This window comes from Mesocricetus auratus, unplaced genomic scaffold, assembly GCF_017639785.1.
Source record: "Mesocricetus auratus isolate SY011 unplaced genomic scaffold, BCM_Maur_2.0 Super-Scaffold_100008, whole genome shotgun sequence".
Classification (NCBI taxonomy): Eukaryota; Metazoa; Chordata; class Mammalia; order Rodentia; family Cricetidae; genus Mesocricetus; species Mesocricetus auratus.
In genome coordinates this window covers 7,724,837-7,739,198 of record NW_024429192.1, presented here as the reverse complement: position 1 = coordinate 7,739,198, position 14,362 = coordinate 7,724,837, and the positions used below count along the sequence as shown (strand labels likewise).

The window sequence follows — 14,362 nt, the reverse complement described above, 5'->3', positions numbered from 1 at the left end:
ATGACATGCATGTGACAGGCATGAACATGCACATAGACACAGACAGACACACACACACACTCACTCTGTGGGCTGTGCCTCTAACCTCTGTACAGAGACAGGTACACACACACAGAGACAGACAGACAGACACATACACAGAGTGGCTGTCCTTCTAACCTCCACAGGCACACCATGACATACATGTGCACAAGCATGAACACATATACACACATAACCTCTGTACACAAAGACAGACAGACGGACAGACAGACAGACACACACACAGATGTAATTTAAGAAGAAAACACAATTGCAGGAATTTTCTCTCCTACATTTACGTCATCCTCATCATTTTATCCAAAAAGGCACAGGGTCACCCAGGCCCCTTTTAGTACTTTTATTGTTAGACAGGCATTTACAACGTTCCATCCATAGACCTAAAAACATAAAAATAGACCTTCTTTCGGCTTATAAAAGAAATATATAAGAACTTCTGACGTAGACACAGCGTCACCTTATGTACAGGAGCCAACGACACCGCGCAAAGCACCAGGCTTTCCCGTATTTCCAATGGACGTGTTGCAGGGAGACCAGACTACTCCACACCTCTGCTTCCGCTCCCCATCTGGACGCAATCGACCCCGAGACGGTATGAACAATGAGGGGATACAAAGGGTATAGAAACCATTCTAAAGCTTTTTAAGAAAACCAGAAGATATAGCAAAAACTTTAATAGAATAAAACTTTGAAAAGACCAAGCTCAAAGCCCTAGAAACCCGAAACGGGGGAGGAGAGGGAATGGGAAGGCAGGAAAGCAAGCGGGGGAGGGGGCTTAGAGCATCGTGTTCTGAACTCTCTATCTGGAAATATAAAGTCATAACTGATTCTTATAAAATATAATTGCTAAAGCTACTATAAAATTCAGGTCTTTAAAGTACCTACCGATGTATCAAACACCAAATAGATATATATATATATATATATATATATATTTTTTTTTTATTTCCAAAATGAAAGTTTTCATATTATTTAAACCCTTCTTAGGGAATGGACATCATGAAATGGGGAGGAAGAGGAACACAAAGCTATAAACCTTTTTTTTTTTAAATGAAAGTGCTATAATGGGTTTCTGCCCTTCCTATTTGGACATCCATTTGGAAGATTAGGCCCCTAAGCCAGTTTACCCTGTTTCGTTGGCATGAAGTAAATGTTAGCCACAGAGGATGTGTGTGAAGAGGTTCTGAGATTTGGTCATGGGCTGTCAGGGAAGGGGGAAATCATCTATGGATGAAGGTGCAGTTTTGATGGGGAAAAAAAAAACAATGATCACCATGGCAACCCCATGAAAAGGAGGCTCCCCTCTCCTGCCTTGTGAAACACACACACACACACACACACACACACACACACACGCTACCCCATTCCCTGTCCCTGTAATCCAACCAAACTCCCATCTCAAATATAGAATCATACATTTAAAAAAATCTGTTTGGGGAGGGAATGTTTCCTCTTAGCATGAGCTTCTTGTTGGCCATTTATATATAAATATAAAGTCATCGCGCCTCTCTCGCTCTGCCAAAGGGTATATATTCATCTTCAGACTGAGTTACACCTAACACTGTAAAATTCTCATCTCTTTGTACTTCTGCATCTCAAGGAAAATACAAAAAATAGTGTTTCTTTTCTCTCTCTCTCTCTCTCTCTCTCTCTCTCTCTCTCTCTCTCTCTCTCTCTCTCTCTCTCTCATAAATTTGGATCTCTTTCCCAAGAGTGTGGCATCTTTATAATTCTCTGCAAAACTAGAGCTTTCAAACACTGACAGAGTTAAGACCAGCTATAGACATAAAGGAAAAAATAATACAAGGCTCATCAAACAGAAGCGACCACCCTTTCCTCACACATTCTTAAAATACACAGGTATGCTCAGACACTGAAGAGGGCTGAGTCCAAACACTGCCGGCTGTACAGATGTTTCAAATTGTTCTGTGTGTGTGTGTGTGTGTGTGTGTGTGTGTGTGTGTGTGTTTGAAGGTCGTTCTTCCCCAGCTGAGAGACTGAATTCCGAGAACACAAGCTGTGACATCTGTGTGTACGCTATCCTGTCCCTCAGATGCTTTACTTCGACTGCTGGGGCGGGGACAGTTTGATCTCCAGTACTATAGATTCTTTGCTCTAATTCTTCAGGCCCTGATGAAATGAGAATAACAAAAGCCCTTGGTAACACACAGAGGGTAGGACTTGAGCTTAGCTGGGATTCTGAACAATTCTCTCCGATGTCATTAAGAACGGTAAAGGTGGGTGGTTACATGGCTTCAGACCCCGAATCAGCTGCCAAAAATCTGTGTGCAAGAGTGCGACCTAAGGGAACATTCTCGTGGACGGCACGGGAGGGTGAGCGGAGTGAGGGCGGAGCCGGCATCGTATCTATACACGGTCTCTAGAGAGACAGGATCGTCAGATCTCGGTGTTCAGTTTCCTGGAGGGGGCAAAGTCTTCACGCCTAACCCAAATGACTTCCTCGCTTGCGCTCTCCAGGCCTCCATTGATGCCCGACAGGGCGGCTTGTTTCTTGAGCTGTGTCATGCGGGAGGCGTGGCTATCGAGGGTCCTCCGTCCTCGGGCCCGCTGGCTGATGGAGGCAGCCTGAAGCTGCTCCTGCAGGTCTCTGTCCACTGAGGTGCACTTCAGGGACTCACAGAACTCGTCGTCGTCACTGAGAATGTCTGTCTCCTTGATGTCACCCTGCTCCTCATACTGAGCCAGATCAAACTGTTCCTCTACCCAGCGGTCAGTGTCCCCACCACCGGGGGGCTGCTGGGGCTCTTTCTCCGGGCTGCTAGCAGAGATGGCGTCGGAGTCAATGGTAAACCTGTTTCGAGCCAGTCGCCGCCGCCTCCTCCCAAGAGACTTACTTGGGGCAGACACTGCGCACACACACAAAAATAGAAGAAATAAACCCCCACACGCTTTACCATGAGATGAAAATCCAACAAGCAAAAAAAGAAACATACGAGGTAAATGGGCTTCAGGAGTTTCAGGTCTGGCCCTTCCCGTCCTGGTGTCTACCTTGATCAGATCTCTGAACTAAAGATGCTATAAGGGTAGACCAGAGACTAAGGGGTGAGGGTCAAAAACACTAAAGGATGTAGGTTATGGGGGAGGGAATATTCTACTCTGACCTGGGCACCCACAAGACGGGCAACGCAGGCAGCTGCTGCTTCCCTCAATATTGGATGAGCACTGTCCGCAATACAACCGCGCCCATGACACAGAGCTGCAGAGGCGCCCCGGGGTTATCCCAGGGTCATTTAGCTACAATAGAGGTCTTCGGTAAGCCCGAGAGAGGTTCTAGGTTTTGCTTTCTGTGTAGAGACCACTGTGCTGTCGGGAGCACACTTGGCTGTGACACTGCTTTCTTGAGGACCTGAACAAAAGGTTTCTTGAGGACCTGCAGTTAGACAGAGGGCACCACACTCTCTTGGAGATTGTATACAGAAAACCGGCGGCCAGAGACACCGCTATCAATTCACCTTGTGTGCCCTCTCTGCTAAGGTCCAATAGGAACTCGGAGGCTAAGCACACACAGCCTCTGTCCCAGTGCCTAACTACACGCTGTCAACCGCCAATTCTTCTACAGCGTGACTATAATACCAGCACCTGAGTGGAATGGGAAATAAATAACAGATACCACTCCAGCACTGGGGAACAAAGTGCCACAGAACGTTACTGAAAGTTAAAATCTTCGCGCTTATTCATTCACCCCACTGTTCTCCAGGAAGTCGGGATTACTAACGGCAGCGAGCAAACAGTGCAGCGAATGCTCCAGGCACACACACTGGTGCACGCACGCACGCACGCACGCACGCACGCACGCGCGCGCACACTCGTGAAAACGACACCACTTCTCCTGGAGGAGTGAAGTGGCCGCTGAACTGGGTACCCTGAGGTGAAATGCAGCACAGGCGTTCCGCAGAGCGAGCGCCTCACACACCGGGTGGGAGCCGCTGTCCTGGAACCAGTGAGAGGATCGATGCCTGTGGTCAGCACCCCAGGTGCTCCACTAACTCCATTAACACTGGACAAATGGACACTGCTCTTGCTTAAAGGGGGAAAGAGGACCAAATCCCCGTCAAAACAGGAGATGAAAAACGACTTCTCCACAGGGCGTGTGTGTGTGTGTGTGTGTGTGTGTGTGTGTGTGTGTGTGTGTGTGTAAAAATGTCTATTCTCTCTGAGCCACCCTGGTTTTCCCCAGTCACTACATTCACGTGGCACCAACTCACTCCTGGCCTACTGGAAACGCATGTGAGCTTCATGACGGAGTACTTAGGGGCCAAGTGCGCTCATGTCTGTACCTTTGAAATGTGTCACAGTAAAATGGTACATACAGATGACAGACTGTCAAGCAACAGTGACACTACAGCAAAATATTAATTATAGAATATAAATACAGGTACAAACTCTTTTAGCTGATCCGTGAGTCTCACGTTTTTTTCATAAGAAAGTTGCAGAATATGAGAAAGTTTAACTCAGTCACGGGCTGAAGTAATCACACTCTAGAGCAGATGCTATCCAAGTGGCACACCCTTTATGACGTGCAGAAGGAATCAGGGTTCATCTGTCCTTTATGAAAAGGACACTTAGCCACCCAGCTCGCGTTAGTGGGGCCCTCTCTGTCTCAGGGAGACAGTCTCTGCCTGAACCCCCTGAAGTGCCATTTTATAAATCGTTGGAACAAGGATACTAGATGATAGTGGGTTACTTCAAAAGCAGAGTGAATAGAAATGGTTTTCAGCCAAAAATGAGCCATCAGGCAGAAAAAAAAAACAAAAACAAAAAACCTTTCAATCAGACAAATCCAATGGGTTATGGTATCATGGCTTCTTCTTGATATTCATAATGGTTTAGGACAGGGAATGGAAAAACTTTGGTATATCCCATAGGTAAGTGTGTGTGTGTGTGTGTGTGTGTGTGTGTGTTTCGCTTCTTTTTTTTCTCTTTTTTTCAAATATACTTCTGAATTTAGGTTCCTAAGCTAACAACCAAAGCCTAGTCATTAGTGGTTAGTGTCCCTGAGGTTGGAGTATATTTCCCAATTAAATATCTCAGTAGGCAAGAACAGCACATAGAACACTTCAAAAAATGTCTGTCTTGCTATAAGGTGATGAACTGATTTTATAGGGGCAGACCTTGAGAAACTGTGGGTATGGATATATGCATGACTCTCAGGCTATTTGGAAGAGCTTACAGTTTGGGGGTACTGGGTTATAGGTTTTCAGTGAGCACAGCAACTGGATGAAGGGCAGACTGAAGGCAGCCTCCACCAGCATTCATTAGCTAAACTCAAGGTACCTGAAGAATGCAACAGCCTACATCAAGACAGAGTGTGCCTATGAATTCTTCAGTGAGTCACAGCTCCTCATGAGCCGCTGCTGGTAGAAAGGTGATTGGGTTGAAGGTAGAAAAAAAGTGTTTTTTGCTAATGTAAAGGCAATTTCTTTCACTGGACCCTTCTCTGAGAAGCTCTGGGCTGCACCTTAGGAAAGGAGTGATTAGACTGTTGATGGCATTAAGTCCGGTGTTAGGAAAATTATCACTCTTCCTGGTATGGTCTGTGGCCATTTGCACATGGTAGCAATGGTGTTCCTCGCTGCTCCAGAGACGTGGGGTAAGTCCTCTAAGAGCATTTACTGGGGACCAGTTAAACTCCTCATTCTTCCTTTCCAGTAGCAACTGAAACCTTCCCCAAGCCAACAATGAGACCGAAACTACAGTTGCGGGTACAAAGCGGGGACAACCTCCTCTGCATCATCTGGTCTACCCGGGCGTGGAATCCTCACTGAGAACAGGCTGTGTCTTCCTGCCAGGTCTCAGAACAGTGGGCTACGACCCTGCGGACACCTAGCTCACTGCTTGTGTCATGCAAAGCGGAGACTCTCATTCCGTAAGCAGGCTAAGAGGAACCCTTCCACAAGAGGATGCATTGGCTTGCTGGCTTGGCCAATGACAGGGGAGCTCACCAGCCAAAAGGAAGGCAGCAGGGGAAGGAGGAGGGAAGGGAAGGAGAGCAAAGGAAGGGAAGGGTCCCCAGGACCAAAAGGAGACAAGACAACGAGCCTCACACCGTGGAACAGTGTGCCCTACGTTAGTCCCTGGAAGGCCACACCTAGCTCCTGCTCCCTGGAGTCCTACAGTGGAGTTGGGGTGACGGGGATCTTGTAGGTCTGAATCCCCATAGTACCTGCCCTGCTCATGGCTGGCCTGGCGCCTTTAAGCGCACACAATCTCTTGCCTCCGAAAGGGACATACTGCTGGGATGAGGGAAGGCTTTCCGTTTTCAGGAGCTGTCTTCTGTGTTTATCTCGGAGGATCGAATGCACAGCCTTCAGGAAATCCTTTCGGCTCTCTGGGGAGCTACGAAAAGAAGAGTTAGACACTTAGGAGGCCAGCACTCAACAGAGGGATTGTGTAATGCCATCAATTGCCGCCAAACAAACATCCCGAGGGCAAACGCCAAAGAGGTGATGGCGACCCAAACGTCTACACCGAGCTGCCTCCTTAGGGCAGAGACAAAAGACACAACCTCTCGTCCCTTCATGCTTTGCAAATCGTCTTCTACAGCCAACCAGGGACAGAATCCCACATGGTGAACAGATCATCGACAAAGGTGTTCTCTACCAGGAAGTTAGCAAACTTATGCTCTTTATACTCAAGTCACAGCTTTACACGTAAAATGTCACTAAGGAAAAATGAACGACAAGCCTGCTGCCGCTCTGCAGCTCACCCTCGATGATTACACAGTGTGCTCCCCTCGATGGCTACAGTGTGCTCCCATGATGACTACACAGTGCTCCCCTCCATGACTACAGTGTGCTCCCCTCAATAAAGACAGTGTGCTCCCCTGATGACTGCACAGTGCTCCCCTCCATGACTACAGTGTGCTCCCCTGATGACTACACAGTGCCCCCCTCCATGACTACAGTGTGCTCCCCTGATGACTACACAGTGCTCCCCTCCATGACTACAGTGTGCTCCCTGATGACTAGAGTGTGCTCCCTGATGACTACAGTATGCTCGCTCTCACCCATTAAGCAGCAACCCCTCCCACGGCCTGACCCACACACTAAGTATTGAAGGCTAGAGTCTTAAGAACTATGAATCTTCTAAGTCCTAGTTCTCATGGCAGAAAAATAGCTTCTAGGCGAGAGTTATTCTTACATTGAGTATGTTGTGTGTGCATACACACAACACATTCGTGCATGACACACTCACACGTGCACACACTTTATCTACTACTCTGTGGAGTACTAGATCATAAACATTGAGTTAATTACTGAGTACACATGATTAATTCAATATGGATCCTATCTAAAGTCAAAGAGGATGGCGTCTGCCATTTTTACACTCACAGAGGAAAAGACAGGACAAGGAGAGGGAAGAATTAATGATAACAATAAAGGAGAGAAACCCACATTACAGGATCTGCCTGTGGTCCACAGGGCCGACGTCCCTGCGTTGAGGGGGGTCTACAGGTGAAGATCACTAGGGAGGCTCAGCCCCCACCTCTCATGCAGCAGACTCTCAGAGATGCACAAACAATGTACCCAAGTAACAGACGAGCACCCCAGGCAACCTCTCCAGCCCCCCTCTGCAGAGCGTAGAGACGGGAAGACCGTCCTCTTCAGAGTGCCCAACGCATCGGAAACCCCCTTCAGAAGGCCGGGAAAGGAGCCGGGCTCCTGTGTGCATTCTAACGAAGCCGTTTTCCTTTACACGGCCACCATTATTTGGCAAGCGGTAACTCCCTGAGAGGAGGAGGCATGGGCTGGTCTGCAGGACCAACGGAAGGAGGACAGTGTCCGGGCCGGCGCCTGACGTCCCAGGCCCTGGCTCACCTGCAGCAGAGGTGGAACACCCGCTCCGGCCTCCCTTCCGACTCCGACTTCACGTGGACAATCTCACAGACCGCGTTTGCCTCTGCGTCTACGTAAGTTAAAATAATGGCAGGTTAGGCGTATTTTAGTAGACTTGTTTACATTTCTCACAGGTGAGCGGCTCAGGCTTGGTATCTGCTAAGACAGAGCAAAGCAGCCTGAGACCAACGTTACATCACTCCAATCCTGAGTTAAAGAGACAGGCACAGAAGCTCAGTGAGCGCTGTAAAAACAACAGCAGCAGCAGCAACAAAATAATAATGATGATGATGATGATGATTCAGTGCAGAAGAGGCTGGAGAGATGGTGAGGCGGCGAAGAGCTTCAGGCTCTTGCAGAAGACGGGGGCGGGGAGGGGGTGAGGCTCCCAACACACACGCCAGGTGACTTATAATCACCCGTGACTCCAGCTCCAAGGGACTTGACGCCCTCTTCTGGCCTCTGCAAGCCCTACACATACACACACACACACATACACAAGTGTGCACACACAGACACACACACAAACAAAAACATAAAATAAACATTTAAAAAACGTGAAAATCTTCTAAATGGTCTAAAAGAACAGTTTTCGACCCGTGGGTCACAACTCCATTGGGGTCTAAAGACCCTTCCACAGGGGTCATCTAAGACCATCAGAAAACACAGGTATTTACGTTATGATTCATAACAGCAGGAAAACTAGAGCTATGAAGTAGCAATGAAAATAATTTTATGGTCAGGGGCCACTACAACAGGAGGAACTGTGTTCAAGGGTTGCAGCGTTAAGAAGGCTGAGAACCACCGTTCCGAAAGTGGTTCTAATTCACACTGAAGAAGCCTCTTGAGCTGAACTATTTCAGTCGGGTGATAAGTTCTTCCAGACTAAACATGCCTAGGACTCCAGTGCATGCCTTCATCAGGCCAAGGACACAAAGACGCCCCTCTGGTGTATGGTTTGGGAGTCTTCTCCTTATGTGACCACATCTAATGCCCAGATAGGCTATCCAGGCAATTTAAACAGACTCCACCCCTAGCCAACTCACCATGCCCACTGAAAAGCTATAGTATTGCAAAAAAGTAAGAAACTGCTCTCTGTGTTTTTAAAAAATATCGTTTAACATTCATGAATTCACTACGAGCACACACACACACACACACACACACACACACACACACACACGTATGCACACGTGTGCACCTGTAAGTGAAAGCCAGAGAACAACTTGTGAGATTCTGTGTTCTCCTTCCACCATGTGGATCCTGGGGATCAAACTCAGGTCATCAGGGTTGGCGGTGAGTGCCTTTACCCAAACGGCCAGCTACTGTTGGTTGAACTCGCGGTGTGGAACCCGTGGATCGGGGGCCAGCTCTACTGGCTGAAGCTCTGTCCTGCCGACAGTGCTGCTCTGTGTTCAGTGCTGGTGAAAGGAACCGTTAACTGCAGACACTTACACCTCGAAGTCGGTCTCACCCACTCAGAAGCCTGGCCACCAACCCTCCCCTGTGACTGCATCAGCTAACTCTCCATCTGCCAAAATTCCCCAAACTAAGACAATAATCTGAAACCTCCAAGTACTGGTTCTTGAATCCACTGGACTGTACCTCATAATGTAACATTGTGACCAGTTTTTTTTTTAATTCAATTAAAATATGCTTTTATCCAGAGGCTTTAAATCTGATTTGAATGAAAAACAGAGGTTGGGAGAGAGAAATGTCATTATCACAAAGGCTGCTTTGTTTTCAGAATGTGAAGTCTTTATGTGTCTGGTCCTTAATTCAGGCAAAATTCCTGGCTAAGAAAGAAGCCTACAGCTTGCCACAGAAACCAGCCTCCACATTTATAAACCTGGTCTGAGAAAACATGACCAGATAACGCTTAAGTCTATGGCATTAAAAATACAGACACCAGGGGCTGGAGAGATGGCTCAGAGGTGAAGAGAACCAGCTGCCCTTCCAGAGGACCAGCTTCATGTCCCATCACCTACAGGGCAGTTCGCAGCTGAAGCTCCAGTTCCGGGGGGCCTGACGCCCTCTTCTGGCTCCTGCAGGCACTGCAGGCACACGGTGTACAGAATACAGGCAAACTAAACTCCAATACACAAAACAACTTTTAAAAAGAGACTCTACTATAGCACTCAAGTGTCTAAACCTCAAAATACTATCACAGCTGCTATAGGCCTATGATCCAAAAGCACCTGCAAATTTACCTGTAAATCAAGTCTGAGGAGCAAACCACCCTGAATCCCTTAGAACAACTCTGAAGAAAGTTCACTAGCTAATAAAGCTGCTTAAAAAGATGTAGTGTAATGAACATTCTAATACGGAGACAGGAGAAGCCCACAAGCCCCTACCCCACCCGAGCAGCTACCGAGAGCCCACCTTCTAGGAGAAGGAAAGCCAGTTTCCTTTAAGGATAGGGACCTTGGTCGGTCCACCATGTCCTAGTAGGTGTCCCCACACTCATGCATATATAGACAACACAAACTGGGCGTGTTAAGTCACTGGGTTGTTTGTTTTGTTTAGAGGGAAGGAAGTTGGGAAGGGGTAGTGGGGGCAGATCTGGGGACAGATGGGGGATGTGAATATAATTAAATATATTATATTAAGTTCTTAATAAAAGGTGCCTAGGGAGATAGCTCAGCTGATGGGGAGGGATCCATCTGTGTATGTGCTTGTCTTATTGGTTGATAAATAAAGCACTGTTGGCCAATAGGGAAGCAAGATAGGTGGGACTAGGACTCGAGGAGGATTCTGGGAAATGTAGTCAAGAGTAGGCATTGCCATGTGATCCCGGGAGGAGAAGAGGCATCAGGATGGCGTCCTCGGAAAGATAAGTCCTTATAAAACTATGTGTTAGTAATTACAGGCTAATAGTTAAGTCAGAGCTAGCCTTTAAGAAACCATAGCAAACGGCCAACAGCTTCATAATTAATACAGTGTCTCGTGTGTTACGTGGGGGCAGGGACAGCGGCGGGAGGAAGGCAGCTGGCGGGAAGACGACACGTTACACTCAGCAGTTAAGAGCACGTGTTGCTCTCGCAGGGGACCCAGCACCCATATGGTGGGTCACAAACATCTGGAACTCAGGTTCCAGAATATCTAACGCCCTCTTCTCATCTCCAAAGGCACCACCAGGCACACGGATGGTACGTACACATACATGCAAGCAGAACACTCACACACATACAGTAAATCTTTAAGAAAATTAATAACACTTCGTATAGTTCTATTTTCCATTAATATACAAGGCAATGGAGATGGAGGGAAGAGGTGGTTAAGCACAGAAGGAAAAAGATGGGCTGGCAGGCCCAGAAAGAGTATACGAACAACTCACAGGCCAGGGCCAGAGAGACGGCTTAGCAGGTAAGGGTGCCTGCCGCCCACCCGGATGATGTCTGAGTCCCACACGGCAGAGGAAGGGAGACAACTGCTCCAAGGTGTCCTCTTTCCTCCCTAGAAGTGACACTGCACATACGTGCATGCACGCACACACACACACGCACACAGACATGCACACACACATGCATAGACACACATATGCACACATGTACACATGCACGCGCACACACACACACACACACGCACACACACACATGCACACACACCTCTAATATAAATGAGAAGAAATGGAAGACTGCTACACACTGGGCTCACCTGCAGTTGGCAGAGCTCGTACTTGCAAAGCTTCGGTAGGGATCATGTGGCGAAACCGGAAAGGGTCCCACTCCTCATAGACTGACAGCCTGTGAGAGCCAACCTGCGGGAAAGGGGCAGCCCTCTGTCTTAGAGTAAGGTACTCTCCCTGGACCAGCGCCCCACACTTTCTACATCACTGAAGACTCGGGAACTCAGCGCATCGGTGGCAGCCAGAGGAGCGTCACATCCCCCAAACGCACGCTGGGTTACACCCGCAGACGTGAGAGGCTGAGTGAGCCATCTGAGGCTGTGCAAATGGCTCTGCTAATTAAATGCAAGGGGGACAGAGGGAAGGGAATCCCATACAAAAAAAGCAAGGGCACTACAACAGGGCAGAAGTGGCGTTAGGACGGTTCTGGCTGTGGGAGGCTCTGTATGTATTCACTCGCATGCCTACACATGAGCCCGTCTGCCAGGAGGAAGCCAGTCAGGATCCCCCCAGAGGGTTAGGAACACTTATACAGGAGAGAAGAGGCTTTTGCTGATAGTGGTAAAACTATGCAGATACAGCTGAGAAGCAGACAGTGGCACATGGAAATTACAGAGTGAAGCGAGAACACTCACAGGTTTGCACACAGAAACTAGAGGGTGAAGCGGGAACACTCAGGTTTGCACACGGAAAGTAGAGGGTGAAGCAGGAACACTCAGGTTTGCACACAGAAACTCAGGGTGAAGCAGGAACACTCACAGGTTTGCACACAGAAACTACAGGGTGAAGCGGGAACACAGGTTTGCACACGGAAACTTCAGGGTAAAGCGGGAACACTCAGCTTTGCACATGGAAACTACAGGGTGAAGCAGGAACACTTACAAGTTTCTTCTTCTGCTTGGAACCATCTTTATACACGAGGACCACGGCAGTTTTGAAGACTGCAAGTGAAAGGCAATAAACGCGGTCATGGCATGAAATGCTGGTCTCCCCCACGCCCTTTGACTATGCTAACTTAGGGCAGTACTGTACCGCTACAGCTACAGCTATGAGAGCACGGAGATCCCCGGCGGTGGATGCCACCCACCCTGGACCTTATTTACCACACCTGAAAGCCAAAGCCTGCTGGGAAAGACGGTCCTGCCTTTAACCTAAGTAGAGAGAGCCTAAATAAATGGAAATACCCTCTACCCCCCCCCCAAAAAAGGTGTGTTTTACCTTGTTATTTTAAGGTTATATATGACTTAACTGCACTAACTGTAGTAGCTGGAGGACTAGAACAAATGCCTCTAATAACTGCTGAAGGTGATTTGCAGTTATGCAAATTAAGTCCCCCTCGGTTTATCTCCCCTCCTCACTCTGTCTCTAACACAGGCAGCGCCCATAATTCGGGAAATAAAATTCACCTTTCTGACCTCAGAAAATGAAAATGAGTTAATGAAATGGGATGTAACCCCATTTCTTCCCAGCCAGTAAACAGGGTGGGAAGGCATGGTAAAGTTATGTATTGCCTTCCTTCCAGAGAACTCCTTAAGCAATGCCAGGCATGGTTAACACAGCAGGGATCTGAAAGGAGACACAGGGTTGGCGTCTGGGAGGGATGGAAAGGTTGAGTCCAGTCCATCCCTGGTCCTCTGTGTCCGTCTCTGCCACGGTTTAAATGTCTGTCTCCCCCAAAATCCGTATGCTGACAACTAATCCCAGACAATGGTCCCCGCAGGCTTGGGCACTGAAACACTTAGCGCCTAGTGGGCTGCCCTATGTGGGCGGGTTACCAAAGCTGTGGGAGCCTTGCTGGAGGAAGTACGTTACTGGGGAAGACTCCGGCAGCCACAGCCTTGCCCCATTTCCTGTTTGCTCCCCCTGCTTCCTGGATGTGGCTGAAGATGTGACCTCTCAGCTCGGCTGTGGCTGCCAGCTGCCATGCTTTCTCCGCTACAATAGACTCTCCCTCTGGGACCATACGCCAAAACAAACTCTTCCTTCTGTGAGCTGAGCTGGTCGTGGTGTTCTGTCACAGCCACAGAGAAGGAACGGCTGGCTACCTTGATGCAGCGGCTTTAGAAGCAGGGGCTGTGACTGGCATAGGACCGACCACCGTGAGTACAGTCAGTGCTCTTGTAAGAGAGGCTCAGGGCAGTTTTGGCTTCTCTGACATGTGAACACAGATAGAAGGCATCAGGAAAGTACGTTCCGGTACCCCAGACCCTGCTGTCACAACACCCCAACAAAGTTGCATTCTCTGAACCTGAGGAACGGTCCAGGCATGTGGCAGCTGGGGGAGACACAGGCTGGTGTGTCAGGCATGAAGACCGATAGTTCTCAGGGATGAGGCACAGGCTCTGACCCTCTGGAGACCAGCACGAAGTACCTGGCTTACTTTCCAACTTGCTTAGGGCAGGACAGGCTTCCTCTGTCTGGGAGCACTTCAGCCTGCCTCTTGTACACTCTGTGATATTGCCCCATCCCTTGACCCATGGCCTTGAGCCCTAAGATTCCTGGCATCCCTTGTCAGTCTAAAACACAACTGTTAAATGTTTGTGTTTTACACTGGTGATCACTAACAGTCAGTGCACGAGGCCCATCTTGTGAGGCAAGATGCTGGTGGCAGCAAGCCAACATCTATTTTGGAAGAATGCTACACCATGTCCTAAGACTAGAGTTTTAAGCCAAAACAAAGGACAGCCAGGCTGTCATCCAAAGCTGCCTGCTCAGCAGCATCCCCTCACAGCAACTCCTTCTCACTTCACAAGGCATCTCCAGCTAGTTCTGCCTAGCTACTTGAAAGCAACGGAACTGTCACAAGATGCCCCCTTTAATGAACTCATCCAGGACCTAT

General features: G+C 48.4%; 1 protein-coding gene across 10 annotated transcripts in view; it reads right to left on the bottom strand.

The window, feature by feature from the left end:
• Positions 1–365: 365 nt before the first annotated feature.
• Positions 366–14,362, bottom strand: part of Tiam1 (TIAM Rac1 associated GEF 1) — a 340,091-nt gene continuing 326,094 nt past the window's right edge. For all 10 annotated transcript variants that reach the window (XM_040750527.1, XM_040750528.1, XM_040750524.1 and 7 more), the window contains 5 exons: positions 12,406–12,464; positions 11,553–11,655; positions 7,878–7,965; positions 6,224–6,396; positions 366–2,906 (listed from right to left, as the gene is read on the bottom strand). In XM_040750527.1, coding sequence (XP_040606461.1) covers positions 2,437–2,906; positions 6,224–6,396; positions 7,878–7,965; positions 11,553–11,655; positions 12,406–12,464 — 893 coding nt within the window. In that variant the 3' untranslated portion in view covers positions 366–2,436. The remainder of the gene's footprint in view (positions 2,907–6,223; positions 6,397–7,877; positions 7,966–11,552; positions 11,656–12,405; positions 12,465–14,362) is intronic.